The 27,965-nt window shown below is 39.1% G+C and overlaps 1 protein-coding gene across 4 annotated transcripts in view; it reads right to left on the bottom strand.

The window, feature by feature from the left end:
- Positions 1-329: 329 nt before the first annotated feature.
- Positions 330-27,965, bottom strand: part of gcgra (glucagon receptor a) — a 41,544-nt gene continuing 13,908 nt past the window's right edge. Inside the window, exons 2-14 of one of the 4 annotated variants that reach the window (XM_079644552.1) lie at positions 14,051-14,193; positions 13,401-13,497; positions 12,127-12,234; positions 11,927-12,021; positions 9,219-9,313; positions 7,921-8,110; positions 6,734-6,893; positions 6,469-6,529; positions 5,811-5,880; positions 4,285-4,373; positions 4,044-4,188; positions 3,214-3,255; positions 330-3,132 (exon numbers count right to left, since the gene is read on the bottom strand). In XM_079644552.1, the coding sequence (XP_079500678.1) occupies positions 2,746-3,132; positions 3,214-3,255; positions 4,044-4,188; positions 4,285-4,373; positions 5,811-5,880; positions 6,469-6,529; positions 6,734-6,893; positions 7,921-8,110; positions 9,219-9,313; positions 11,927-12,021; positions 12,127-12,234; positions 13,401-13,497; positions 14,051-14,104 (1,593 nt within the window). In that variant the 5' untranslated portion in view covers positions 14,105-14,193 and the 3' untranslated portion in view covers positions 330-2,745. Of the gene's footprint in view, positions 3,133-3,213; positions 3,256-4,043; positions 4,189-4,284; positions 4,374-5,810; positions 5,881-6,468; positions 6,530-6,733; positions 6,894-7,920; positions 8,111-9,218; positions 9,314-11,926; positions 12,022-12,126; positions 12,235-13,400; positions 13,498-14,050; positions 14,198-27,965 lie in introns of all 4 variants that reach the window. The other 3 variants (XM_079644553.1, XM_079644554.1, XM_079644551.1) reach the window with 3 other exon arrangements.

A 27,965-nucleotide genomic window follows, 5' to 3' on the forward strand; every position in this document is an offset into this window, starting at 1 on the left:
CACATTGATGCGCTATGGTCACACATTTACCTAAATAGGAAAGGTTTTGAGAGAGGGGCTTTCCAAAGTATTTTATTATTTCAACAAGCAGGCCTGGAAGATACCGGTAAGTTTAAACTAGGTGGTTTTAATGAGTTGATGTGAGCTGACCATCCAGTGGCCACAAAAGGAATAGCATGTGCTGTGAAAGGCAATAAGACAACATGGCATTCAGCCAGCCAGCAGGTCCAGCTAGCCACTGCAGTCACCAACAAGACAAGTCCCCACATGCATTCTCTCTTTTATTTATGACACTTAAATGTGCACTGATACAAAATACACAGCAAAAGTACTCTTTCACATACATTGTAGTTTATTCTTTCACTATTAGGACAAAGTTTGATAAACGGACACAATATATGATGAACTGTATACACCTGGACACAGTTTACTGATTGGTTCCTCACTGCAAATATATTGTACACAACCAGCTTTAAGAGAAAATGAAAATACTGATTTGGGCCCCTTATAGAATACATTCATACAGAACCACTTTGGTCCAGATAGGGGAGAGACCCAAGCTGCTGGTTTCAAAAACATACATGGTCACAGCTTAAAATACATGTATTAATTTGAAATAAAATCAGCAATATATTTAGACCATACTTACATATAAATACTATTTTACTCAAGGTGCACAACATTCCCCTGTTACCGTATCTAATCATTTCTCCTGCTCTGGAAAACAAGAAAACCACTGAGGATTAACTTCTTGGCAAAAGCAGCGCCAGATGTGTTTCATGCTCCCAGCTCAATTCTGACTACCTGCTCCATTACTATCCTCAGCATCAACTCAACACCAGCTCCTGGCTGAAGTGTAAATGCACGGAGCTATTATCTGAATAAAAAACATGCTGCATGTTGTGCTCTTATTTTGCTCTTAACTACACAATTATTTACAGGAACCACAATGAGAGCAGCTCCCATAGTAAAACACAAAGCTCTGTTCTTGTTATTCCTTATACAGGCATTACTTTTTCATGTGACGCACACTGTTTATGCTAGAGTGGGACTCGCACTGACCACTGACCTCCGAGCTCTGTTTGAACGGGGTCATATCAACACATCGCTTATCTGGCTGATGCCGATGATTCATCTTTACTGCAGCACATCCACAAATCTGGAATATTTAAACCACACGCATTCATACCCACTTGAAAATATACAAACACGCACACGTAAGCCAAGAAACAATCAAATATTGACAGCTATCAAATAAATCACCTGTATAAACACATATATACACAGTATTTAGCTATTATAAATTAACATTGTGCAAATAGTCATACATACAACGTCAAGATGAAACTAAAAGAAAATAAACGTTATGAAGGAGGCTTCCCTCTTTTGAAAAGAAATGCAATGTATTCATAAGTGAATGTACCACTGCTAATTTAGCTTTTATTTGTCATTATAGGTTTTGTTCTACTTTTAGAGATTTGTCCACAGCCCCTGCACACACGGGGTAAGGCTGAATAGTAAACACTGTTTGTAGAGTAACTAGGCACAGAAAATTATTAACACAAACGGTTTTTCTTCTCTTTTTTGCATTTGCACAGTGGGGACACTAATGTGATGGCACTGTAATAACCTAAACTAAATATGCAAAATCTGCATGCACGACAGCCTATATTTAAAACGGCAAAAACACCCCTGTGCCAGAGACGACAAGATACTTTGAGTCACAGTGTTAGATTCATTCTTTATGCATGTGTGCCTCTACAGGCCATGTCTATATGCTGTGTATTTTTATCCTTGATTTGAGTGCACAGTTTCCTCTATCAGCTTAGTGTGGGTTATTATGTTGAGGTTCAGGGCACGTGAGTCAGACAACATCTTGATGGCTAGGGGAAAAGAAAACATTCACTTTCACAACATTGAAAATACACCCCCTTGAAAACACACCTGGCACATTTACACAGTTACAACTTAAGCACTCGACAGAATCCATTGCTTAGACCTATATAAAAAAAACACTTATTTTCTGTAAAACACCTAGTCAAGCAATTTTAACTGATTTATAATGCATCTCATACCATCACTTGGCTATATGTAAGCCAGGAATGACCTGGTGAGAGCAGCTGCCAATTTCCACGTCCCCCGGGACAGCACTGTGGTCACCTCACTGTATGAGGTACAGCAGAATTCTTATTTTCTTGTAAGACCATAAATCAGATATCAAAGCAAAGCAAAGAAGCATTTTGTTTCCTACCATTTGTTATGATGAACTTGTTTGGTCTTTTTGTGTATGCAGTTCAATGTCCAGTTTGTCTTTAGCCTCCAGTACCACAAAACACACATTTGATACACATCACAAAGTAAAGCAGAGGCTCAAGCCATGACACTGTTTTTCTTTTTGTTTAGTTTCCATTGTTGCTATTTGAGGTTTGAGGTTTTTGTCTTATTATTTTACATGGCTTATCTGCCTTGAGATGCTATTGTTCAAAATGCAGCAGTTTCTTCTGCTGTCCGACAAACATGTACAGAAATCAATTTACACGGCTCACAGCACATCTCAGTGTGGGAGGCTGCCGTATTATTCTCCATTCTCGGGCTGTGGAGAGGACTGTTCTCCGTTCAGTTTCACCAATTTCTGGGCAAAAGACACTCAGACAGATGAGTTCATCAGCCCTGCTCTTCACAGCCACCCAGGGCAGTATGACAGAGCCAGAGGAGAGCTCAATAAGGTCTTATTCCTGGTACCTTTCACAGGTGGCTCTCCACATTCTCTCTCTGACCCTCGTAACAATGCACCCTGTCCGTAAGGCTCATGTCCTCCAGTAGGGTGCAGTTTGTTCCCTCGTGAAGCCGGGAGGCACACTGGCCTGCCCCCTTACTGTTGACCATACCGTTGTGACATGCAGCCACGAGCATGTGCGTCTCCTCAGGGCTGCAGGCCGGGGAGGAGGTCTTAGCGATGTCGGGGAGATGCGGCAGACGAGAGACGTGGTTCAGCAGGCTTGCTGTCTTGGTGTTGGGGGTATTGCTGTAGGTGTGGCGGTATTCCTCCTCTATGTTCCTCCCTAGCTTCCAGCGCTTCCACTTCTTCAAGATCTCCGATTGCACCTGAGGACAGGAGGGAGAAACAAGCAGCTTTTATTAAAGTGATGATGGTAGGAAAGTCTGGGGCTGTCAAAGGGTTTCTGCGGTGCAAATGCAAATGAGGACGCCTACTTCTTTGTTGACAAAGCAGTACAAGATGGCCACCAAGAGACCCTGTGGAGAAAAACAACATAAGTCTCCTATCTTTAATTCATGACAGATACAATATTTAGAGTACTCTGAAAATCCATTGTTTAAAACTATGAAAACATGTTTTGAACCATATTAATGCATGCACTTTTTCGTGTTTGTAAATGTGTTTCTCTATGACTAAATCAATCACAAGCACTAGCACATCAGAGTATCTTCTGTCTTGATTGAACTTGTGCTCTTTGACTTTGTATTATTTTCCTCTCTCTTTCGCTTTCTTCATCAAGGCAATTCCCCTGGTTGATGTCTGTTATCTTGACACACGTCATCGCTGTCCCCGTAGCAAAAAGGTCACTGTCATTGTGTCACACTGTGACGCAGCCAGTTAGAAGCACAGACAGCACATTATGTTAATGTGATCCCTGTAGACACATGAGAAAATACAGCACTTCTCAATTGTCTGGGGGAAGGGAAACTCTGACATGCTGCGACTGATTACGCTCATCTGGACTGACACTTAGACAAGATGAAAGGAAGATGTTTACTGATTTGGCATGGCGTGAATTTTTTGATTTTGATTTGATAACATGAATGCTTTTCTCGGCTGCAGTTGTGTGCCTTCCATTTAATTCTGTATGTTTCTTTTTCAATGTTGTCTCAGCGTTATGAACTACAAAATTCCTTAACTATGTTTCAACTCTCACTTGATCCCAGGTGAGTGTCGTTGTCGAGTAATTTCATAAATGGTGCCGTCTTAGTTTTAGAAAATTGCAGTAGCTGATGTTCTAGAAGTAATTTTTTCAGGGTCCGACCTGGAAGGAGGAGAAGAAGAGGTCGCTGAAGAGCTTGGTGAGGCGCAGTCCTATGGTGGCCTTGGTGGACTCATCTGTGACGAAGATGAAGACGACCTGATGGATGCCCAGCAGGGGGATCAGGGTTAGAGTCGACTTAGCCAACCTGAGAGGGATGAGAGACATAGAGAAAGAACAGATATAATAAGTGGACTTTTTTTATGTGAATAGAAAAAAAGACATTGTTAACGTTTAAACTCACCTGAATTTGTAATCTGTATACCTCATTTGGTGTGCTCTAAGTTTTGACACCAGAATTTTGATGATATGGATAAAGATAAGGAAGTTGATCTGTAAAAGACAGAGACATAACCGTTTTTAAATGAAAGCCAAACAGATCTTAAACATTGTACACATGGTGTATGACATTATGCTGCTCAAAGCATTGAACAATCATATTTGTGAAACTGAACAGCAAAATATGCTTTTTTAGAAACACAGTATAAACCACATATTGCCATATTCATACAAAAAATAAATTCCAATGAAAACTGCCAAATCTATTTGCAGTTGAAACCAAAATATTCTGAATGGATTCATATCAAAAAATGCTACCGGTAATCACAAAACATCTTTTGTTACTTGAGTAGCCTGCACCTTTAACCTTATTGCTCACAGCAGAGGCACATTGTGGTCAGGGAACCCTTTCACATTAGATGCCATCACAACAGCGGGTGTTTCTCTAATGAAAATCACTTATGATGTGACCTTTTCAGTGTATTTAAAATGAGGGTCGTTAATTTGAAGGAGCCTGGACAAAGGAATTGAAAAGGGCTCACTCGTAAACAGAGTCCATGCCAGATCTCATTCCCCTTTTTATCAGTACACGCACGTAGCAGATATTTTCATTTTTTTTCAGTCAAAGGGCTGGAGTGAGCAAAAGACACACGCCAAAAGTTTCATGATGGATGAGCTTCCTCCATTTCCTCTTCTTGAAAAGTATGTGGATTTCACTCCATATACACTGCAAAGAGTACATACATACATACTCTTTCTATATTTGTGTGACCTTATGTGTTACCATATCTTTTATTATGGAAATGTAATTTTGGTTCACGTACACATGCATATTAGTGCTTACTGCTGAGCGTAGTTTTATACTCCTGAGCACCTTCAACATGGTGGGATTAGGACAAAGAGGGAAACACTGAAATGGGAAGCAGCCCTTCTGTCCCTGTTGCAATTCAAACACAGGAATTCCTGTGAGATACAGGCCACTTAGCTGGAAGATTAATTCATGGAAAATACCGTCTGTGTAACAGGCCTGACATAAGAGCCATGACAAATGGGACTTATATAAAAGCTCAGAAATGACCTTTGCAGTGCTCACATACAATAATAAGGCTGGTTGCCGTATGGATGGGGGTTAGGTAAACTTTGCAGTATCAAAGAAAACACATCTCTTTAATCCAGAACCTATGACTCTCAATATGTTTCCCAGATGTTTGGCCTAAAGCGCTGACAGCCTTTTACACATCATGAATAAATTAAGTGTGTTTAATATTGTAGTGTGAATGCAGGATGTAGAAATACAGTAGTGGTGGGTAAATGTGGGATTTTGATAGGCGAATGCACTTATTTCCCATGTATTTTCAAGGCAAAAATAATAAACTTCTTCGGCTTTTGTATTCAAATGTAGGATGTAGCATATCATGATGTGAACAAAAGAAACCTATACTGGTTGAAAAAAAAGCAGAAGACAGCAACAGAGATAACAAGGGGAATTACCACAACTGCTAGCAGAATGGGGGAACGGATGATCCACCAGTAATGCATGTTTATATTTTGTCCCCAGCACCTGAAAAGGAAAGTGTAAGAGGAACAATCAGTCAGAGATACCCAGACACACCTCATATGCTTTCAAACAAGGTTAACTGTGTAGCAAATGTTGTCAAACTGCTTTGCAACTCTGCTAAAGTAGAAAGATTTCCTCTCCCTGGCTGTGTGAGTGACACGGCAGCACCATCAAGGGTTTTTAAAGTTTGAAATAACAACACAATGTGTACGTTCTTTAAAAAGTGTAGATTTAAAAATCCTTTCAACCCCCAATTACTGCTTAGAACCTATGAGATTGCATAATAATGTTTGGGGAATATTGTATAGCAAAAACGTGCCAAAGCATCTGCTGTTCTCAGAGAGTTTTTCATATTCCCACAGAAGATTAAAGTGCCTGTGTGAAAAATATAGTTGCAGCCAACGCATTGAGTTGTAATCATCATTAAATTGGCCTGCTGAGTATCGACATTCAAACGTTCAAGAAAGAATACCATCTGCCAGATTTTTTCTTCTGATTTCTGAAAATGTTGTAGGCGAGTCTGATAGCCGCTAGGGAAGGTAGGAGTGAGGGAATAGAGTAAGAGAGACGGAGGGCACGGTGGAAACTTACTCTTGGTTTTCATACAGGTATTTAGCTATCACCCAGGGCACGAGGAATATTAACGGGGTACCTGGAAAGAAATGAGAGCTGTCTAAATGCAAAACAGTCATGATGTACACCAGCGTTACAGCCCTTTTTCATTTATCTGCTCTCGTTTAATTTCCTTTCATGCAAAAAGTATAATTAAGCACATCATATTAATAACTTGCATCCCCTGAGTTTTTACTTCACATAGACACACACTCAAATACACACTCGCAGACCCCCGGCTCACCCCAGCCAATGCACAGGTAGATTTTGAAGTAGTTCCTCTCTGTGAACACAGTGATGACCAGCAGGTTGTGGAGGTAGATGCCTTCTACCAGCAGCCAGTAGCTGTTGGCCATTATACTGTACTGCATCATCACCATGGCGATGCGACAGCCCACAGCAGTCTGTAAAACAACAGCAAGGTCTGTTTCACAAAGGATAAAACATCAAGCCGTCTGCCGTTAAAACATTTTGTAGTGAGAGTGATGTGGACGGGGAGATCAGTGTCACAGCAGATGGGAGTTCCTTCTGCCGCCAGGATTCAGATTGTGTGCCTACAGCCATGAGAGGAACTACAGCAGGAACTTCAACCCAAGCTGTGATCCACAAACACAACAAACACACAACTATACTACACATCAGCACACGTGGTTCTGCCATCACTGATTTAGGTTTTTTAGCTTCTACAATTATCTTTATAGTAACCTTAACCCTTCACCATTATTTCTTTCTCAACAAACAACACCTTTTTTATTAAGTACATGTTTTGACTTTGAATATACGTTTTTCAAATACAATCCTGCATCATGTGCCATGCAAATGAACAGGGAAACATGAAAATATCTCTTCTGGTGAGGCAGAGTAAATGTTTTATTGTGACACAATTACTGGACATAAAATACTCACTGTTTTCACACACACACACATGTAAATAAATGTACACATGACCAGATATGTATATATGTTCATTTTAATTAATTTCTTAATTTATAGTTATTTATCACTTTTATTTTTTATCTTTGATTTAATCCTTAATTGTATTAATCTGTGTGAATCTGTGCTGTCCTGTTTTTCAATCTTAGCCTGTTGCTGTTAAACTACTGAATTTCCCCACGGGATTAATAAAGATAATTATAATAATTAATAAGTAATCTTATTTTAATGTTTAAGGTTGGAAATACATTTGCAAAACATCTCAAGGGCTGAAAAAAATATATATAAAGTATATATTCTTTTTAATATAATAAATCCCTCCCATAAAAGACACATCGCTGAAAAAAAGAAAAAAAAAGTATATATTCTTTTTAATATAATAAATCCCTCCCATAAAAGACACATTGCACTCTGCTTTACTAATAGAAAAAGGACATAACCCTGTTATATATAATACATTCCACTTTAAAGGTTGTTGTCTAACCACAGATCACTGACCTCATTGTTGACCAGGAGCTCCACTGGAGGCATGGACGCCTGCGGGAATCCCTGCTCCTGGTCCCCGCCGAGGTCCTGCAATGTGAGGTTGGCCTCCATCAGTGCATCTTTAATGAGGATAGACATCGCTCGCAGGATGAAGGAGGCAAACAGATTCATGTGGATGTTGTTCCTCATGCAGTGCAGTCTCCTGATGAATAAGCAGCAACAACAACTAGATTATCCTTCTATAATTCACTAATACACTGCTAACTGCAATACAACTTTAAATAGGGGAATGATACGTTTAAGCATGCATTATCATCTCACTTTCAGCTGGTCTGCTCTTGTTATTGATGAAACTGATCTATTAGACACTACTGTCTATCAAATTGTAATGATTGTAATGATTGTATGTATTACTTCACAAATGTTACTTAACAGACTGTACGTGCGTTGTCCTGTTTGTTTGTCATGCTTTGCTTTCTGTTATTTTGTTCATGTATGTCTGTAAGACGTTGCCTTTGTCAGGACCCCCTTGAAAACAAGCTGGTGCAAATCAAGAGGTTTATCCTAATAAATACATTTCTATATGATCCCCCTCTTAGGTCTGTATGTTAATAAAAAGCAACAAGTCTAAATGTTACTACTGATGCCTCTGATCTACATTAGAAGAGAGTTCATCAGCGATACATTTAGATAATGTAAAGATATAAAAGGATTTAAAATCAATACAATTTCTATTTGTATTAAGGCCTATGGATTACATTGCTAAACACAATAGGAAAGTTATTTGCAGTTACATTTCTTTATCTTTTACTTAACCTTTTAATGTGTATACATTCTGAAATGTAATAAAATAAATTCCCTGTTTTACCAGGGATAATGTGCCAGAATACATGTTTCATCTATACGCTGTAACCAGCAGAGGTTCCAGGAAGTACCTGCTCAGAGCCAAAATAGTCCAGCAATCGGATATTGCACTTTGATAAAATGTGTTAATAGGGAAACTGTGGGGGTGCTAGTGGCAGATGGAGTTAGTTTTGGATGGAGGCAGGCTAGCTTTTCCCTGATGCTTCCAGTCTGTGTGCCAAGCTAAGTGGTTGCTGAGCCTTGTGTTTAAGGAACGATATTTATGTGGTATCAATATGTTTTTCTTAGTCTCCACCAGAGAGTAAATAAGCCCATTTCCTAAAATGTCTAACTATTACTTTAATGGGTTCCCCCACCTCCCTGCTGTGTTTGATACACATCAACTGGAACTTTTTTCTGATACTCTCCATTTCTTAGAGATGATTCAAACCACAAATCCTTCCTACCTAAAGAATATCAGGATGCCAAGCGCCAACACCAAAGCCACCAGTGATAAGGAATATCCCACTGTGTACATGATCCGAATATGGCCGTAGTACTGCTGCAAATTAAAACACAGAAAAACACACAGACTCAAAAATAGTTTCCCTCTATTTGACGGGGTTCGTTAGTTTTCAAATCAACAATAATTGTATTTAGTTTCGGCAATCTATAAACAGTGTTTGTCATATAGTAATGGTAAACATAATATACGCCAATGCAAATGAGCGATTGGTCTGTGCTGATTGTATGTACAAAAGTAAAAAGAAAAGAAAAAAAAAGAAAAACACAGACAAACAATAACAACGACTAAAGTAATCCCCTATCATTGCCAGTGATCCTTATGCACACAAATATATGCCAGACATATTGTTGGATGAGTATATATGCATGTAAAACAAATGCATATACACACATGCATATACACACATGCAACCTACACATACACATTTGCTGTATTTCATGCATACATACATACATACATACATACATACATACATGCATGCATGCATACATACATACATACATACATACATACATACATACATACATACATACATACATACATACATACATACATACATACATACATACATACATACATACTGTACATACATACATACATACATGCATGCATGCATACATACATACATACATACATACATACATACATACATACATACATACATACATACATACATACATACATACATACATACATACATACAGACATACATACATACATACATACATACATACATACATACATACATACATACATACATACATACATACATTCATACATACATACATACATACATACATACATACATACATACATACATACATACATACATACATACATACATACATACATACATACATACATACATACATACATACATACATACATACATACATACATACATACATATTCTGCACTTAAGCTAAACCAATAACAGAATGACTGATAGAGTTTGGAATGCATTTATAAAAGGTCCCCAGGCTTCCTGAAATGTGCTGTTTGAGTATAGAAGTGAGTATCTGATCAAGTTTCATACAGGACATAACATCTGTCAACCACTGTAGATGAGTGGGCGGGAAACTGTCTATCCATCTAAGCAGGATGGCTCGACGAGCTGAGGAGAGCAAAAGACAGAGATCGCCGACGTTCTGTAGTTAAAAGCGTCTCCTTTCCTATTACCCCAAATAGGGCAGCCAGAGGATTTGGATCCAGTTCAATACTGAACACTTGGGATAGAGTTTGGAAAATCTCCGTCCAGTACATGCTTAGGCGGGGACAGGACCAGTACATATGAATGAGAGAGGCTTCATTAATTTGGCATTTATCACAGTAGGGACTAACATCAGGATACATTTTGGATAGTTTGACTTTTGAAATATGAGCTCTATGTACCACTTTGAACTGAATTAAGCAATGAATTAAGCAGAACTGAATTAAGCAGTTAAGCACATAGAGAAGTTGAATTAACCAGTTTAAGTATAGCATTCCATTTATCTGCTGGAAGGGGAAGGCCCGTATCCGTCTCCAATGCTGCCCTGAGCTTATCTGTGGAGAGACACCTTAGATCTGACATCTTGTTATAGAGGGCTGAAATAAGTCTGGAATGGATTTAAGGAGAGGACAGTATCAACAATGGTTGCATCGGTAGATATGGAAAGGCTGGGTGATTGAGAGAGCATATCATATCTTGCCTGTAAATATAAAAAAAAATCTGATTTGGGAAGATTAAATGTCCTGCTCAACTTCTCGAATGATGCCAGAGTGTTATCTATGAAAAGATATTTAAAGCGAGTGACTCATTTCCTGCGCCATTCTAAAAAGCCACAATCCAAAACGGATGGTTTAAATAAGTGATTTTTTGTTATTGGACTCAGATGAGAAAAGTCTGACAGGCCAAAGTACTTCCTAAATTGAGCCCATATCCTTAGAGAGTGTTTAACCACAGAGTTTCTGATATATTTGATTGATGGTGGAAGTTTGGATCCAAGCAGTGCAGGAATATACAGTATATATTACCCTCTGAGTGCAATTCCACCCAGTTTGGGGGATCGAGGTGGCCGTGGAAGTGAGACCAAAATGCAAAGCGATGCAGATTAATTGACCAGTAGTAGAAACAGAAGCCATACCACCATTAGCTTTGTTTTTTTGCAAGTGGCCCTTGTTGAGACGGGGACGCTTACCCTGCCATATATAGGAGGTAATAAGAGAATCCAATTGGTCGAAAAATTATCTAGGGGTAAAAAGCGGTAGGGCCTGAAAAAGATAAAGAAATTCAGGTAGGATGGTCATTTTGATTGAGTTGACACGGCCTACAAGGGACATTGATAGAGGTGACCACTGTGTTAGGGTTTGTTTTACCTGATTTAAGAGAACCAGCAAGTTTTCTCTGAATAGGTCTTTGTATTTTGTAACTGAGACAACTGAGTTTGTAGCTTTCAATTTTAAAAGGCAGGTAGGTGAAGTTCAAGGTTTGTGCTTCGTCATTGATAGGAAAGAGCTCACTTTTTTGAAAGTTTAATTTGTATCCTGACAGGTTTGTTAGTTTTGACAGCAACATAGCATCTAATATGCGTTGTTGAGATAAGTTAATGTGAAAAAATGTTAGTTTTGAATTTGACTTTAATAAGAACATCGAGAGACATTTCTTACCAGACTTTGATCATTAGAATCACACTCGCTGGTATTCTTCATAGTCGCCCACTGGCCGCTTGCATCACATTCCTGATAAACCATGCCATGATGTACTAAAAAAACACAACGACACACACAGTCTTTAAAAGTTACTCTGCAGAATCTTTTGACAAGCTCTTCAACATACAGTGTGTATCTCTTAACCACATGTGTCTTACCTTTATTGTGCCACGGAAGATACCATGGACACGTCACACTGACTGTGGCGTTGGGGAGTCCATCAGGCCAACAGGCGTAATTGTCAAATAGCCTGTTGCACACAAGACCTGGAGATAAAAAAAGAAATTATAAAATGAATAATTGTCTCATATATCTAAAGTCCTTACATATCATGTCTATGGCGGAGGACGTCTATGTCATGTAGTCATGTCTTTGAAGTGATGGCTGCTGGTCAATTTGGCATCTCTACACTCCATGTTCTTTCATCTTGATGAAGTAAAGTGAAGCGCCCTATCAATGACCTTCTTCCCAAACCATACCTTTCATCTTCTCCACAAAGGATGTAAACTATGCTGGTGTATGGACAGTTAGAGCTTCATGTGTCCCATCTCCTCTACTGACCTAATAGGGTGATATTGTGAGAGCATATGTGCGACAGAGTGGTGTGATTTTGTGTTCAGTGTAGGAAGCTGTCTTTTTGAAACTTGGAGCCTCGCTGTTCTCTAACAAGTTAACAGACCATAATGCAACTGAAGGGCAGCATTCGCCACGTAGTTAAACACTGCTGCTGGAGCAAACTGGGGCCACAAATTAAAGAGTGGGATGCGGCAAATAGCACAAAGGTTTTTAGCAGGGAGCGGAAATTGCTGTCGCTCCATCTGGTGACAGCGCAACCTCACCATTAACAGCTCTACAGCATTCGATAGTTCCCACTGTGCTACAAGGTGAAGGCAATTACTCTACTGCCAATCATATATAAAAGTGCATCCCTTTTTATATGTGTCTCCTCAGAAATGTTGTCAGAGCACTAATGGTGATTTAGGAATCAAACATTATTATAATGTTGCACTTCATTGTTTTTCCGTATAAGAAAATTAAAGTGAAAATGAATGTCAGTGTTGATTATAAATGTAGCCAAAGGAAGCAATACATTCCTGAACTGAGCTCTAATATCTGCATTTTGCACCATTAGACGCTACAGTGACTGTACTGTAGTTGAATGCAATAAAGAAGTACTTGAAAGATGTACCTACTTTTTTTGGTGGAAATAAAAGAAAAGATCTTAAAGAACAGTTGGCTAGAATACTCCAAATAAATGTTACTCTGTGTCAGCTAGTTGTGTCAAACTGGATGTCTTTTTAAACTATATCAACATTAGAAGATGATTTCATGCTAGTATTGTTTTTATGGTTAGTTTGCGCTGCACCCAGGTGGGCCAATAAAACTGTTCTTGTAAGTTTAAACATTGAAAACAGATACTTGTAAATCTCACCGGCGCTTGGCGGGTCTCGGCTGTTGTTGCGCTCACACTCGTCCATGTATAACTTCCAACTCTCCTTCAGCTTATCCAGAGAATCAGCAGGAGACACCTAAGGAAACATTGAATCATTGCAGCAATACTCCCAATAGCCCGAGGAAGGTCTGTTATTCCTCGACTTGCTTGATGTAACACAACAGGTGGGTCAAGAAAAATGCTGACTATGTGTGCTTCATACAAACCTAGTAGATAAAATTGATTACTTTTCTAAATTGGCATTCATTTGTTTTACTTCACTTCATATACACAGCAGATTTAAACAATACATTCTCGCAATGGGGATATTATCCATCAAAGTGATGCAGAGTCCCACTTGAACGTGTTGTCTTTATAGAGGGTTTTGCTACTGTATGGACAGGCGGATTTATTGTAGACTGCAACACTCACTGTTATTAAAACAAAACAAGGGCCGAAAGTTTGTTTGAGCTTCAACGTCACTACTCTCTGGTTTGTTTCAAAAGGCAGCAGAGTTGAAGGAACAAAACACCACCCCCACACTGTAAATAAGGCGAGTGACTAATGAAAGTTCACACACACATAGAGGCTGTATCTCTGGGGGGGGAAAGCGAGGACATGTGTTTTTCTGTGTGTGTGCTCTTACTTACTTCAATGCTGCAGGAGACAATCAGCATTGCCGCAAAGAGGAACAGCCGTGACATCCCTTATTCCGGTTGTTGGTGCTGGGGGGGATACTGCAGGGGAGGGGAGGGTTTTCACCTCATAAGGGGGCTTATCTACCCTCGCCACACTACCTGGATGACAAAGAGACGCATGATTAATTAATGTGGATTGCAAACACACCACTTATTACCTCATCTAGGCCTGCAAAAAAAAGGACCAAAACAATAAAAGGCAATGATTGATTTGAGATTTGTGCCAGGATTTGCAAGGTGTACATGCAACAGGAGGGAATTCCCAGAACGAGACATGTCACAGGTGATCAAACGCTACGGGAAATGCTATTCATCCAAACAATACGACAGCTGTGGCTCAGCTTAGCAGTACCCACTGAGGAACCTAGAGTTTGCTGCTGTCCACCTTCATCCAAAATCCCGTCAGTGCTCGGCCGAGCGTGAGTGAGTGTGTGCCAGAGGTCACTCACCTGTGTGTCCGTCAGACTCTCAATTTCCTCCGAGAGATTTGGTTTGAAGCCGGAGAACGGAGCGAAATCTGAAACGTTTCTGCAAAAAACACCTTGACCATTGAAACATTTTTGGCGAAAACGTTTCAAATTCCATTCTGTTCCAGTCTCGTGGCAGGTAGGAGGATGCAGCTTGATGTGATATGTTTGGAATTATGGTGTTGTTCAAGAGATTTGAGCACCATGTGTCATGACAGATGTACAGTATGTAATGTGTCTACTCAAGAAAGCCTTCAATTCAAGTGATTTGGTCTGCATTTTGACTGAACATGTCAACGAGCTGCTATAGTCTGGGTTGAAGTAGCCGCCGGGAGCTTCCAGACACAATGTAGATAACCAGCCTATGTATTACAGAGCTCTACTGGAAGTCATGCTTTAGATAAAATCTAAATCAAAGAGCCCTAGTTGGTAAATGGCCTGCTCAGTGTAATGACTACAGGATGCAGTTAGCATTAGCTGTAGTACAGACTGACTGATTGCCCTCGGCGCCTGAGGGATCAGAGCTACTCTTGTCTGCTCTGACATCGGGTCAGGACCGGTCCAGCTGAGGTCTCAGCAGTGACTTGTTAGCCATAACGCCATGAGACATGTTGCAGTCACAATTCCGCTTCCATTGCTGTAGCACTTTATGACAGTTTTACATGAACCCATGGGGCTTAACACAAATAAGCATCTCTGGTATGAAGGGATGGCTTTGATTCAATAACTCAAGGATCCATTACGTCTCATTAGAGAGTTAAAGGCAAATCTTCTTCATGCTTCACAAGCAAGAAACAGCAGACAAGCTTAGGCATTCAAGCCAAACTAGGTATAAACTCTGCAATACAAAACATTCAGTGTAAGTTCCTAACAGAGAAAGATCTCAGGTATCATTCTGCGTGCGCATTGCATTTAACCCATGATCTTGCTGACGGCAACTTAGCACCGACTGTAAGCAATGATTAACCAGACTCAGTGCTGTAGGATGACGAAAGAGGGGAAGGTCAAACTGAGAGAGAAACGCAGGGAAAAAATGTCTGGCCCCAACCCAATGCCCCATCTCTTAAATATTTCTGAATGTGTCTGTCAACCAAAATGTAGAGCTCACATGCGTTTCTCTAAAAATAAGGACCATAATACATTGAAACATGTCCTTTGATTACATGACTAACTAACGCCACATTAAAGACCCCTCTCTATCTCATACTCTGTGAACTTTACACGTAAGAATCATCTCTTATTCCCCTTCTTATTTTCATCTCTCACCTCACAGACGAGCTATTTTCTGCTTTTTCTTTAAAAAAAACTTCACTGCTTGAAATGCATCAACAACAAAAAAGGCAGAACACGAGAGGATTCCTCCCTGAGGACATATGTTAGTATGTATTTCATGCTTTATTTCTGCAGATTTGTCATGTACATGCTTGGATGCCTCTGATGCCGGGCAATGGGAATCATCCAGCCATGTGGCGGGAGCTGGGGTGGAACTAATGGACTTGAAGGCGGGAGGCTGAATCAGCTTGTATATGCTGCTGTTATGATATCGGGCTGGAGCTTCGGCTCTGGGCTCCCACTAAACTGTGATACACTCGGCCCGCTGTGGATCAAGACCAATCAAGTTCCTTTGTAACAAGTGTAAGCTTTCTGTTCCTGGAAATAACTTGGAGCTCTCATCATTTTTGTTACACGTCTGATTTAGGATGGCTGAGGGACCTCTCTTCCAGTTAAGGCCTGTTTCTTTTGGTGTTTTTCATCCTGAAGTACAACCAATATGTTGTATGGCTGCCTGGCGATGAGTTTAATGTGTGAACAATGCTGTGATGGTTAAGTTTCTTTTTTTTGTGCAGACATGGCACTTTCAGCACATTATATAAAGTACAGGACAATTTGTCTATAAAAGGAAATGAAAATACCCAATACTAAATGCTCATTTTGATTGCAAGGACATACAGCTATTTACTTTGAATAAAGCCTGGTCATTTATATGATTTGTGTAAAAATACTGTATATTGACAATAACAAAGGAATGACGCAAACTCTGTGAATGTCCCAAACTGCTCTTTGTTCAAGTGCATTTTGGAACGGCTCGGTACAATGGCCACTAACAATTACTGTTGTTTGTTTTGAGAGTACTTACCTTTCATTTGATTGCACTGTCCAACAAATAAAATTACAAAAGGGGTAATCTATGCGCAAATAAATGTAGGCTGAGGGGAGCAACAAGCATGGAAAAAACAAACCTCTTGGGAAATACAATGACTGTCCGGTTCACAAAATGCCCCCGAGCAACAATCTGGCATGCTGCTTTACAAATGCGGAGGTGCTTGTGACAGTAAAGGCAAATCCCTCGTGCATCACCCATCTTATGCAACTTTCCTTCAATTGATGAGACCTTTGTTCATGTACTAATGCTGAAGTCACATTCGATAATCTTGCTTGGATTCAGAAATATCTGAGACATTAACAAAGTAAATGCAAAACATCCAATAAGTTCTTTGCGGATTCTTCGCGCTTCATGTGGTTTGACTAAATAAGCCGAGAGAAGCATGCCCCGCTCAAACCTTAGGGCGGTTCCACTGAGCATGACAGTGCCTCACTATCTGATAATGGGGTGATGCAGAGTTCAGAAGAGACGGTGTGTCCTCTGACTCTGCGAGGAAGACGGGACATCAATAAAATTCAGGCATTTCACTCTGCATGACTAACTTTGATTCGATTAGATATTACATTTATCTATTACTGTTAAAATATTCCATCAAATTCAGCTTCTTCCCTTTTTGTCTCTAAGAGTCAAGTTCCTTTGTGCAGTAGATATAGGACCGGCGAACTAACCTCTGCCTTAGTATAAAGCAATTATTAGCATATTGAAGATCATATCACCATGGATTCACTTTCTTTCAGAGCTTATCCGTTATTATTTTGTATCTGATCTGCTATTACCTCTCTACTTTTACTTCAGGAAGTACATATTAATATTCCAGAGAAAATGTTTGAATATGTTTGAAAACCTCAAAGAACATGCCTATAAATCCTTGCACAGTTTAGAGTCTTATTTTTTATTTGGTCTTAAAATTATACATTTTTATATTTTTAAGTATAAAAGTTACTTTTTCAAAATAGCTATTATCACCAAATGACAAAGACAAAAACAAAGTATATTTTAATGACAAAATAAACAGAACCTTGGTACAATCAAGGCAGAGTAACATATCAGATCACTGTGATTCAAAATGAAATGTAAGCCAAAGAAAGCTTTGTGCTGATGTCCTGCTTTAAAAACATATCAGCAAATATAAAAGCAGAACAGAAATGTTATTTGCAGTACAGCACCACTTTAAAAAGGTTACCCAAATAAAGCACCTGGGTTCTCCCAGGCAGCTTTTTGGAGCTGAAAGTCCTTCAGCTGTAAAGATTAGATTCACACAAATTAAAGACAAAGATTTCCCTTAGCTGCTCGTTGAACTCAAACTCACTTTTTTCTGGAGTGTTTGATTGTCAAGGCGTGTCTTAAACATGCATCAATGACGCTGAGAGCAGCAGCCCAGTGTCATCCAAACACATATTATATTTGTCTCTCTACAGACAATTTCTGCCAGTGTTACTGATGAATAGGTCTGTTTCTATGTGAATCTATAAAAAAAGGCTGCCATTGATTTTAAGGACAGAAAGTTTAAAGTATATTATCAATGTTTATATTGCTTAAAATCTATTTGGCAGTCCATCTGCACCATACCTGTGGTTGAGAAGTGGGAAAGGCACCACCACACAGCAAAACTAGAAGGGCACTTAGCATAGACCCCTGCCAAGGCCGTATCTGTTAGTGAAAAATAATATGCGTTTCCAACCCATTATTCGGATCGGCTCCAAAATATAATTGTATCTACATTGGCATTTGCTACACACTTCTGCCAAGATTCATTCAATTCAGGCTATAACTATTTCTGAGTTAATGACCCCTAACAAAATATACACCATGGCTCACAGAGCTTAAGACTTTTTGGATAGAAAATAAATGGAACCACATATTTTACCCGTTTGAAGCATTGAGTTTGATAACAAATATTTAAGTATCAAAAAAGCAGCTATGTCTTACCAAGTCTACATAAAGTACTTTAACGGTGTGCCAGTGGGATAGCCCCCTGTTAAATCAATGTGATAAACAGTCTTTACGACAAAGTAACCAGGCTCACAATGGTTATAGCCTAATTTGGTCAAACTGTCTGTCGGATTCTTTTGTCCGGTTTGTTGGATTTGTTAGAGGATATAAAATACACTGCTCTAGTTTCTCTGCTGAACGGTGTTTGGAACATGTGTCAAGTCTAACGTGTTGCTTGTCATCCATCTCTTACACAGGCTTGTACATTTTTCATTTTCCATGCCTCTGCGAATACGATTATTTCAATGTGTGACAGTTTTTTCCACCCTGTGATTGAGCTGCTCTAACATGCATGCATTACGAAAAACGTATAATTGTACTTCACTGCAAGTCAAATGTGTCAGCAGGAACAGTTTTCAGTTTTGTAGGATCAACACATTGCTTTGCTTTTGCATTCAAATGTAAAGAGAGGAAAATCTTCAGGTTTTTAAGATTATTTTTAGCAGTTCACTTTCTAATTTCTCCAACATCATCGAAGTTATAAAATGTGCACCAAAAACCGACTCACTAAATGCTAATAGTAACACACAGTAGTAACACAAATATTTGATTATTCATTCCCTGGCTCCTCTCCCCAGCTTCCAGGCATAAATAATGGAAAGCCTCCAGTCATGTAAAGGGTTTTTTCATTGGCTAACACCTACAATATTTCCATTATTAATCATGGAATGGAAGATGTATCTTTCTCACAGGACAACGATAGTATGTGGGGGATATGGAGTGCTAAGCCTACAAATAAAACACATATATAAATAAAAACAGTGGTTCAGATTTCAGCAGCTGTGGCTAACCTCTGAACTGCTCAAAATATCATCTGCGTAACATCTGTGTGCATCTGGGTCACGACTCCCCTGACCCGCAGCTGGGTGCTACGAGCCTCCTCTGTATATCATTATCTGCATCATTCACGGTCAGGTCTGATGAATGTGGGTGGGAAACAATGACTATAACAATAATGTATATAATAATAATGTATACAATGACTATAACAATAATGTATACATTACACAGTTATTAATGGCATATATCAATATATATATGCCATTAATAACTGTGTAATTTATACCTGGCTGCTAAACCCTTGTTACTGTTACAAGGTATCTATCTTGTATTTTGTAGATTGTGTAACTTGCTGCTGTTAAATACCGTCAAACTATGTGCAATATGTGCTTTATGTGCAATATAGACTTTATATACATATGGCATCTTTAATAACTGTAATATATACCGGGCTGCTAAATCCTAAGAACTGCTACAGGATTTGATTTGTTTTTGATCTGTATTTTTGAAAATTATGTAACTTTTTTAGTTTTTATCTTTTTTTAGCATATTGTTTATTATATTATAACTTAGTACTTTTTTTGAATATTGTTGTGTTGTTTGTTTATTATATTATAACTTAGTACTTTTTTAACGCATTTCAAATATGCAACACTAAGCTGTCTGTGGCTCTTTCCTGCTGTAACGCTGCAAATTTCCCCTCTGTGGGACTAATAAAGGTATTCTGATTCTGATTCTGATGACGAACAGTTGGATAACACTCGAGGTGTACCTGTATTGTGTGAGTGAGGGGGGAGCTCTTTTGTGTTGTACATGTGTGTAGGAAGCGTTGAATGTTGTTTCGTACATCCTTTGATGAGGTGCTGGATCTGTGATCGGTGCCTGCTGTGAAGCAACAGCAATCCCACAAGGACCTTATGATCTGTTTCACCATCCTCCACTTTTTCTACTGTTCCATACACCGAGTCATTCAGTTTAAATGAGTTATGCCATCACTGCAGGGGATGAGCCCACATTGCACTTTTTAAAGATGCTGGAAAAGTTCAATGATTGCATAGCACAGCTCTGTTGTGATATGATATTTAGACCATATTCATATGTTTCAATTTTAACAGTTTTTGACTATAACAGATGTTGTCTTTGGTTTGTCACACCTATGTGCCATACAGAGTGAGGGAAGGGGAAATATTTAAAGACAATAAGGGCAAGAACGAGCCCTGATGAAAACCATAATGACCATTGATAAACAACAATACCATTTGTAGAATGATCCATATCCAGTATTACACGTAATGTAGATGCTTGTGATTTTCCTATGATCAAACACTATTGAAAAATACGACTTTGATCACAAAAAATGATGATATTAGCGTACTGAACATACAGTATATTATTCACTTAAAAAAAATGCGGTACAAAAATAGTTTGAGGTAATTTAGCTTGGATGAAGTTCCTGCATTACAGTTCGTAGGCAGTTCATTCATCAGTAACTTGTTGACTGTAAAAACGTCCTGCTTAGTTTGAATCTTAGTAAAGGATCTGCTGGGAAATGCAAATTATTAAAAAGTGTTTTGCATATGACACGTTGTTATGTTTGCAAACATATATATTTCCAAACTATTTCTGGCACTGTTTGAAATGAACAAACAATAAAAATGCTAAAAGTAAAGTCCCCAAACCAATGACCTCATACTCTCACTGCTCTGGCACTGATCTTGACAGAAAGCAGGAGTGTGTGCTGACAAATTGCTTTCTCTGTTGGCTGTGATTTTCTCACCCTCTTTCCTGTTACCCACTGCGTAGTTTGGCAACTTTAACAATGAAGCCCATTACAGTGCAGCTTTGTTTTCAATGACAGTTTTCTTCTTGTATCAAGACAACATGGTGCCATCATACTTCCATGCTAGGAGAACATGTTTTGAGCTTTTAATCCCAGGATTTTCATTACAAGAGGCACACTGATTATAAAAGTGGATTAATAGATTAATCACACCTCCTGACAACACAAGCAAACATGTTCTAACTGTGCCGCAGCCTTACACCACAAACAGAACAGAGATTAGTTGTCTGAGATGGAAACCTAACCTCGAAACAACAGCATAATTACAGACCACTATAGATCCCAGTTTGAGCAAAGAGCATGACCCCCATCCTGTGTTGTTTGTGGTAAAGCTTCAACAGCCCTTATCTTATTTGTCTCTGCCTGTGTACTCGCTATATTCACTGACCTGGCTGGTACAGAGAGTCAGGGGAAAAGACGTAGGTAATATCTACATCATGTGTTGCATTTACTATTTCTGTGGTAAAAACCTCTCGCTCCAACAGCAAATTCAATGTTCAATTCACATATCAACAGGTGTGAAAATTGATAGTCTTTATAATATATACGCACGTAAGTTCTAATATTACACTAGATAGTAAATTAGAATGCTTTTCAGCCATAAACCTTGAACAATTAAATTAAATGATTCTCTCTTCTAAACCATCAACGTGTACCTTAGACCCAATTCCAACTAAGCTGTTGAAGGAAGTTTTTCCATTAATTAGCACTTCTTTATTAAATATTATGAATATGTCTTTATTATCAGGCTATGTTCCACAATCTTTCAAAGTAGCAGTGATAAAACCGCTTCTTAAAAAGCACAACCTCGATCCAGAGGTTTTAGCCAACTATAGACCTATTTCTAATCTTCCGTTCCTCTCAAAGATTCTTGAGAAAGCAGTCGTAAAAAAACAGTTGTGTGATTACTTAAAAAACAATGATTTATTTGAAGATTTTCAGTCTGGCTTTAGAACACATCATAGCACAGAGACAGCTCTGGTTAAAGTCACAAATGACCTTCTAATAGCCTCAGACAAAGAACTTGTCTCTATTCTTGTGTTGCTCGATCTCAGTGCTGCATTTGATACTATCAACCATGACATCTTATTGCAAAGACTAGAGCACTTAATTGGCATACAGGGAACTGCTTTAGGCTAGTTTAAGTCCTATCTATCTGGACGCTTTCAGTTTGTACGTGTCAATGATGAATCTTCCATGCAAACCAAAGTTAGCCATGCAGTGCCACAGGGCTCAGTGCTCGGACCTATTTTGTTCACATTATATATGCTTCCGTTAGGCAATATTATAAGGAATCATTCTGTAAATGTTCATTGTTATGCGGATGATACTCAACTATATTTACAGTATCCATCAAGCCTGATGAAATTAATCATCTAAATAAAATTCAAGACTGCCTCAAGGACTTAAAAACGTGGATGACCTTAAACTTTTTGATGTTAAACAAGACCAAAACTGAAGTTATTGTAATCGGCCCTAAGAATCTACAAAACAAATTATCTAAAGATATACTAACTATGGATGGCATTAATTTGGCCTCCAGTGAGACTGTAAGGAATCTTGGTGTTATATTTGATCAGGATTTATCCTTTAACGCCCAAATAAAATCAATTTCAAGGACCGCCTACTTCCATCTACGTAACATTGCAAAAATCAGGCATATCTTGCCTCAAAACGATGCAGAGAAACTAGTCCATGCATTTGTTAGTTCAAGGCTGGATTATTGTAACTCTTTATTATCAGGGTGTACCAAGAAGTCAGTTAAGTCGCTTCAGCTGATTCAAAATGCTGCAGCTCGTGTACTAACCTGAATTAGGAAAAGGGACCACATTACTCCTGTTCTGGCTGCCTTACACTGGCTCCCTATAGAACACAGGATAGAATTTAAAATTATTCTTCTCGCCTACAAAGCCCTTAATGGGCAGGTGCCATCTTACCTTAAAGAACTCATTATACCCTATCCTACTAGGGCATTGCGTTCCAAGAATGCAGGGTTGTTGGTTGTTCCTAGAGTCTCTAAAAGTACAATGGGAGCCAGAGCCTTTTCTTATCAAGCTCCACATTTGTGGATTCAGCTTCCAGTTTGTGTTCGGATGGCAGACACCCTATCCGTTTTTAAGAGTGCGCTTAAGACCTTCCTTTTTGATAAAGCTTATAGTTAGGGCTGATTAGATTCAGCCCCTAGTTTTGCTGATATAGGCTTAGTTTGTCGGGGGACATCTTACTTCTTCCTTCTCTCTATCTATACCTGTGTACTCTCATGTTCCGAATAACCCAGCTTCCCCAAATGTCTTTCTTTTGGTGTCTATATACGCCGGGATCCGGAGTCATGGATGATCCTGTTGCTGTGGTCCTGAGTCCTGGATCGCGAGTCCTGGATCTTGAGTCGTGGCTGTGCCTGTTGCTGTGGTCCTGGATCATAAGTCCTGGATGGATATCCTCGTGGATTCATCTTCCTATTATACATGCATTTCCAAACATTTGGACTACCTATGTTGCAAATGTATTATCTTTTCAATTTACACACGGCATCTATTGCACGTCTGTCCGTCCTGGGAGAGGGATCCCTCCTCTTTTGCTCTCCCTGAGGTTTCTCCCATTTTTCCCTTTAAACTGTGGGTTTTTCTCTGGAAGTTTTTCCTTGTACGATGTGAGGGTCTAAGGACAGAGGGTGTCGTATTGTCATACTGATATTCTGTACAAACTGTGAAGTCCACTGAGACAAATGTAACATTTGTGATATTGGGCTATATAAATAAACATTGATTGATTGATTGATATGAGCAGTGGGCAGCTATTGTACAGCGCCCGGGGAGCAATGGGAATGAAGGGGGAAGGGGGGCGTCCGGCACCACGGCTGGGCAGGAGGTGAAGTGGGACCTCTCCAAGTAGCATTATATAAATAAACATTGATTGATTGATTGATTGATTGATTGATTGATTGATTGAATATATGCAAGAACAATATGCCATGAATCGAAATAAGGAACAAAATGTGTGTTGCCACTGAAAGATGCTTGTAATAATCGAATTGAGAGACAGAAACACTGCATTGATAAGATGTTACAAGTGCACTTCATTACCTTCTACTGTAACTCATCACAGGAGTCAAAGTACTATGTTCATGACAGTTTTGAGTGTTTTGGCAGCTTTCATCACAAAAAAAACAGAAGAGATAACATTGCATTGCTTGTGAGAGCGACAGAGAACCTGTGCATGTGCAACTATCATTCACAAAAGTACAAAACAGCAATTCAGACGTGACATTCGATTTGTCGCAGTATAAATTGCCCTGTGCAATTTGCACCAATTACCTGAGTTTTGCACAAACAAGCGAGCAAGGAGTGAAGCAAACCGTTTCACCTGTCAACACTTGCAAGTCAGCATGACACACTTGTTCAGCTGTCTTAGAATAAAGAAAATCTGTTCTTTGTGCAACATTTACTAAAAGCATTATCTGTGGCAAAACGGTGTTAAGCTGTTCAGTTTGTGGCGTCAACAGCCTCTAATGATCCAACAGCTGAGTGATTCAATGATGCTGATAATATTACATTACAGTGAAAGTCAGAACCAGGACTGAAACTAATTAAAGTCTGTGCTGCTTTAGACTTTAAGCATGACTGTCAACGGCTTTCTTCTGATACTCTGACAATATACAAATTAGCTTAGTCCTAATAAGGGCTCCAGTTGAGAAACAAGAGCCACTCTTTAAATAAACAACAACTGTTAGAACCACTTGATGAAGCTGCCTAATTAATTCCAATGGGGACTGCATCTGTTACGGAAATAAACTAACACAGATTTTAAAGAAAGACAAAAATTCCTTCACTGTTTCTGGGCACAGTTTGTCCCAAGGGAAATACAAAGTTTCTATGAAAGCAATACCCCACGCAAAAGAGTTAAATTCAAATTGGCAGAGTCGCAAAGCAGATCCGAAAATGTTAAAGAGCCACAATCAACACTTTGAGGAGGCACGAGGACAATAATGGGGTCCTTCTGATAGATTATGTGCAAACAATACAATGATGAATGAGAAAATGACTCTCTCAAACAATAGAGGGAAAACATTACACAGTGTACAGAGAGGACAATAGAAAACACACAAAGGATGACAAACTAACTTGATTTGCTTTTAATGTTGCAACATCCCAGTTTGCATTTTTTCCGATCTGTTATTAGTTTAAGATGCAACAAAGGGACTAACACAGGCCCTCTTACAACACCCTCTGTAAAGTTGAATGTGTGTGATGTTGCTCCACATAGACTTGCTGAATTATGAAAGAACCTGTGTGATTCGTGCCCCATGTGTCCTCTACATGTATCCACATCACTCTATTGTATGTTGAGCTCTTATGGATGCTTTTACGTGCAGTAATCCCCTGAGCTCCTCAACATGGCTCAGAGCGCTATAAGACTGGAATTTATCAAACTTGGTTTGTCAAACGCAGTGGCAAAGCAGCACAGCATTATGAAACCCATACAGACACACTGAATCTCTTAAACCTTATTTAGAAAGGCAGAACAGCCCAAAAAGAAAACATAATTTACAAGGAAAAGGCTGCAGGGCATGAGGTCATACTGTGAGCTCAGAGGCTGCTTAATAGAAACACAGAATGTTTGTGTGGAGGTAATTAACCCTAAAACCGGTGTTTTTGACATTAGTGCAAAGGCAATATTAGTGAGCATTTTTTACTGAAAAACACATTTAGTTAGGGTCAAGTAAATAATAAGACAGCCAGTGCAGACTGAAGCAATCTATGGTTCATATTTAGGTCTAAACTGTTTCACTTTTCCCTTTTGTAAACATGCTACACTTCTCCTCCTGTGCAGCAGGGAAGAGGATTTTACAGAAGCCTCTAATAAGTTTTAAACCATCACTGTCGAAGCATTAATGAAGTGGATGTTGGATGAATCCCTACCGTGATAGAGGATAAGCCTGGTAATGTTTTATGTTCGAATCAACAATGAATGCATGCTACTAACTCTGTGTAGTCTCTGTACAAGAACATTCATGCTATACGATTGTTGCCCTGCATGACACATTGCTTTGATACAATTAACATCATATGTTAAGCTTGATCGAAAATAACTCCACAAACGCATTTTCTAAATCTCCCGCTGAGAGGCAGAAACGAGAAAGTGAATTACTTAGTGTACCTTCTTGTTATTTAAAATGTTAAGAATTACATAGCCCTGATTGAAAAATAACAAGTTGCTAATAATTCTATCCTTTATGATATAATACCAAATATAGACTTATGTCACACAAAACATTATGGCTGTACCTTATGTTTTAAAAAATGTATACAGGTATAAATCAATAAGCCAAAACATAACATGTCGTATATCAGTCTTTGGCAAATGCACAATACCTATACAAGTTAAAGCCATTGTTGGTTCTGGTATTTCGTGGGATTTACTGATAATAACATAAAACAGCAGCAGTCTTATCTTTTCCAGGAAAAGGCGGTGAATTATTACTTTGCTTACCAAGATTTTCCCTAGAGGGTTAATTTCTCTCCCCGAGGCGGTCCTCTACTACAGTATTCAGTGAGAAACATAAATACTCTATAATGAATCCCTTTTAAGCGACAATCAACACCATTACCCGCATAACCATAAAATCTTAAGGTTGTTAATCTTAATGTTTAATCTGTTGGTATAATATTCACAAATGTGAAATCACTGTGATTTGTCTCGGTTTCACTTGGCTTCACAAGCTCCCGCCCATCCTCTTCTTCATCACTGGTAATCGTCATCTGTGTTATCTCACTCCATTTCCCCTTCATCTGTATCATCCTCAATCTAAATGAACTCAATTCCTCACTTCTGCTTGTCAGAGAAAAGCAAATCGACATTTCTGCTGCTCTATCTTCTCTGTTATACACACATTATGCTCTGCCATTCGCTCTCTTTCACCTCTGAAACACACCCACACAGACACACACTTACGGTAGATGCTTCAAGCCTTCATTATGTAAACTTTGCTTCAAGTGCACTGTAATGTTTCCAAAATAAATGTGGTTTTGCCAGAGGTGCCTCATTTGTGTTTCTCCATGCATAGCTAAGTTGTTGTTCTCTTGTTGACTCTAGCTCCTTGTTAGGAACAGAAAAAGAAAGATGCCTCTGTGTGTTTAAGTTTACAGAGCAGTCTGAGTGAGGACTGGAAGGCTATGCTAACCCTTTGGTTGTCGTCTGAGCCGCACTGCAGCAGGGAAGTCTAAATAGGCCTCAAGTGTCATTTATTCTCCCATGAAGAGCTTTGAGTACATTTGCTACAACTGACCCCACTTATGAATGAATTACCAACACAAACAGTTGGGGTCGCAGGAACAGACACTATGTACACGCAACAATCAGCCTAGAAAACAGTAAAACTCAAACAGAGAGCTGATCCGTGAACTGTCCTCAAGTGCTTCTGGCCTGGTTTGTTTTCATTTAATAAGGCAGGCAAGGCCTATGGCATTATCGTTTCCCATGTCTGTACATTGGGGGAAAAAAGTATAACACATCCTGCATCTCATCACAGTAGAAGGACTGACATGTGGTGCTCAGCGTCAACATCTTCAGTCAATCGTGAGAAAGTGTGGGGCAAGGCAGACAAGATATTAACATGACATGGAA

The sequence above is a fragment of the Notothenia rossii genome, assembly GCF_949606895.1.
Source record: "Notothenia rossii genome assembly, chromosome: 8".
NCBI lineage: Eukaryota > Metazoa > Chordata > Actinopteri > Perciformes > Nototheniidae > Notothenia > Notothenia rossii.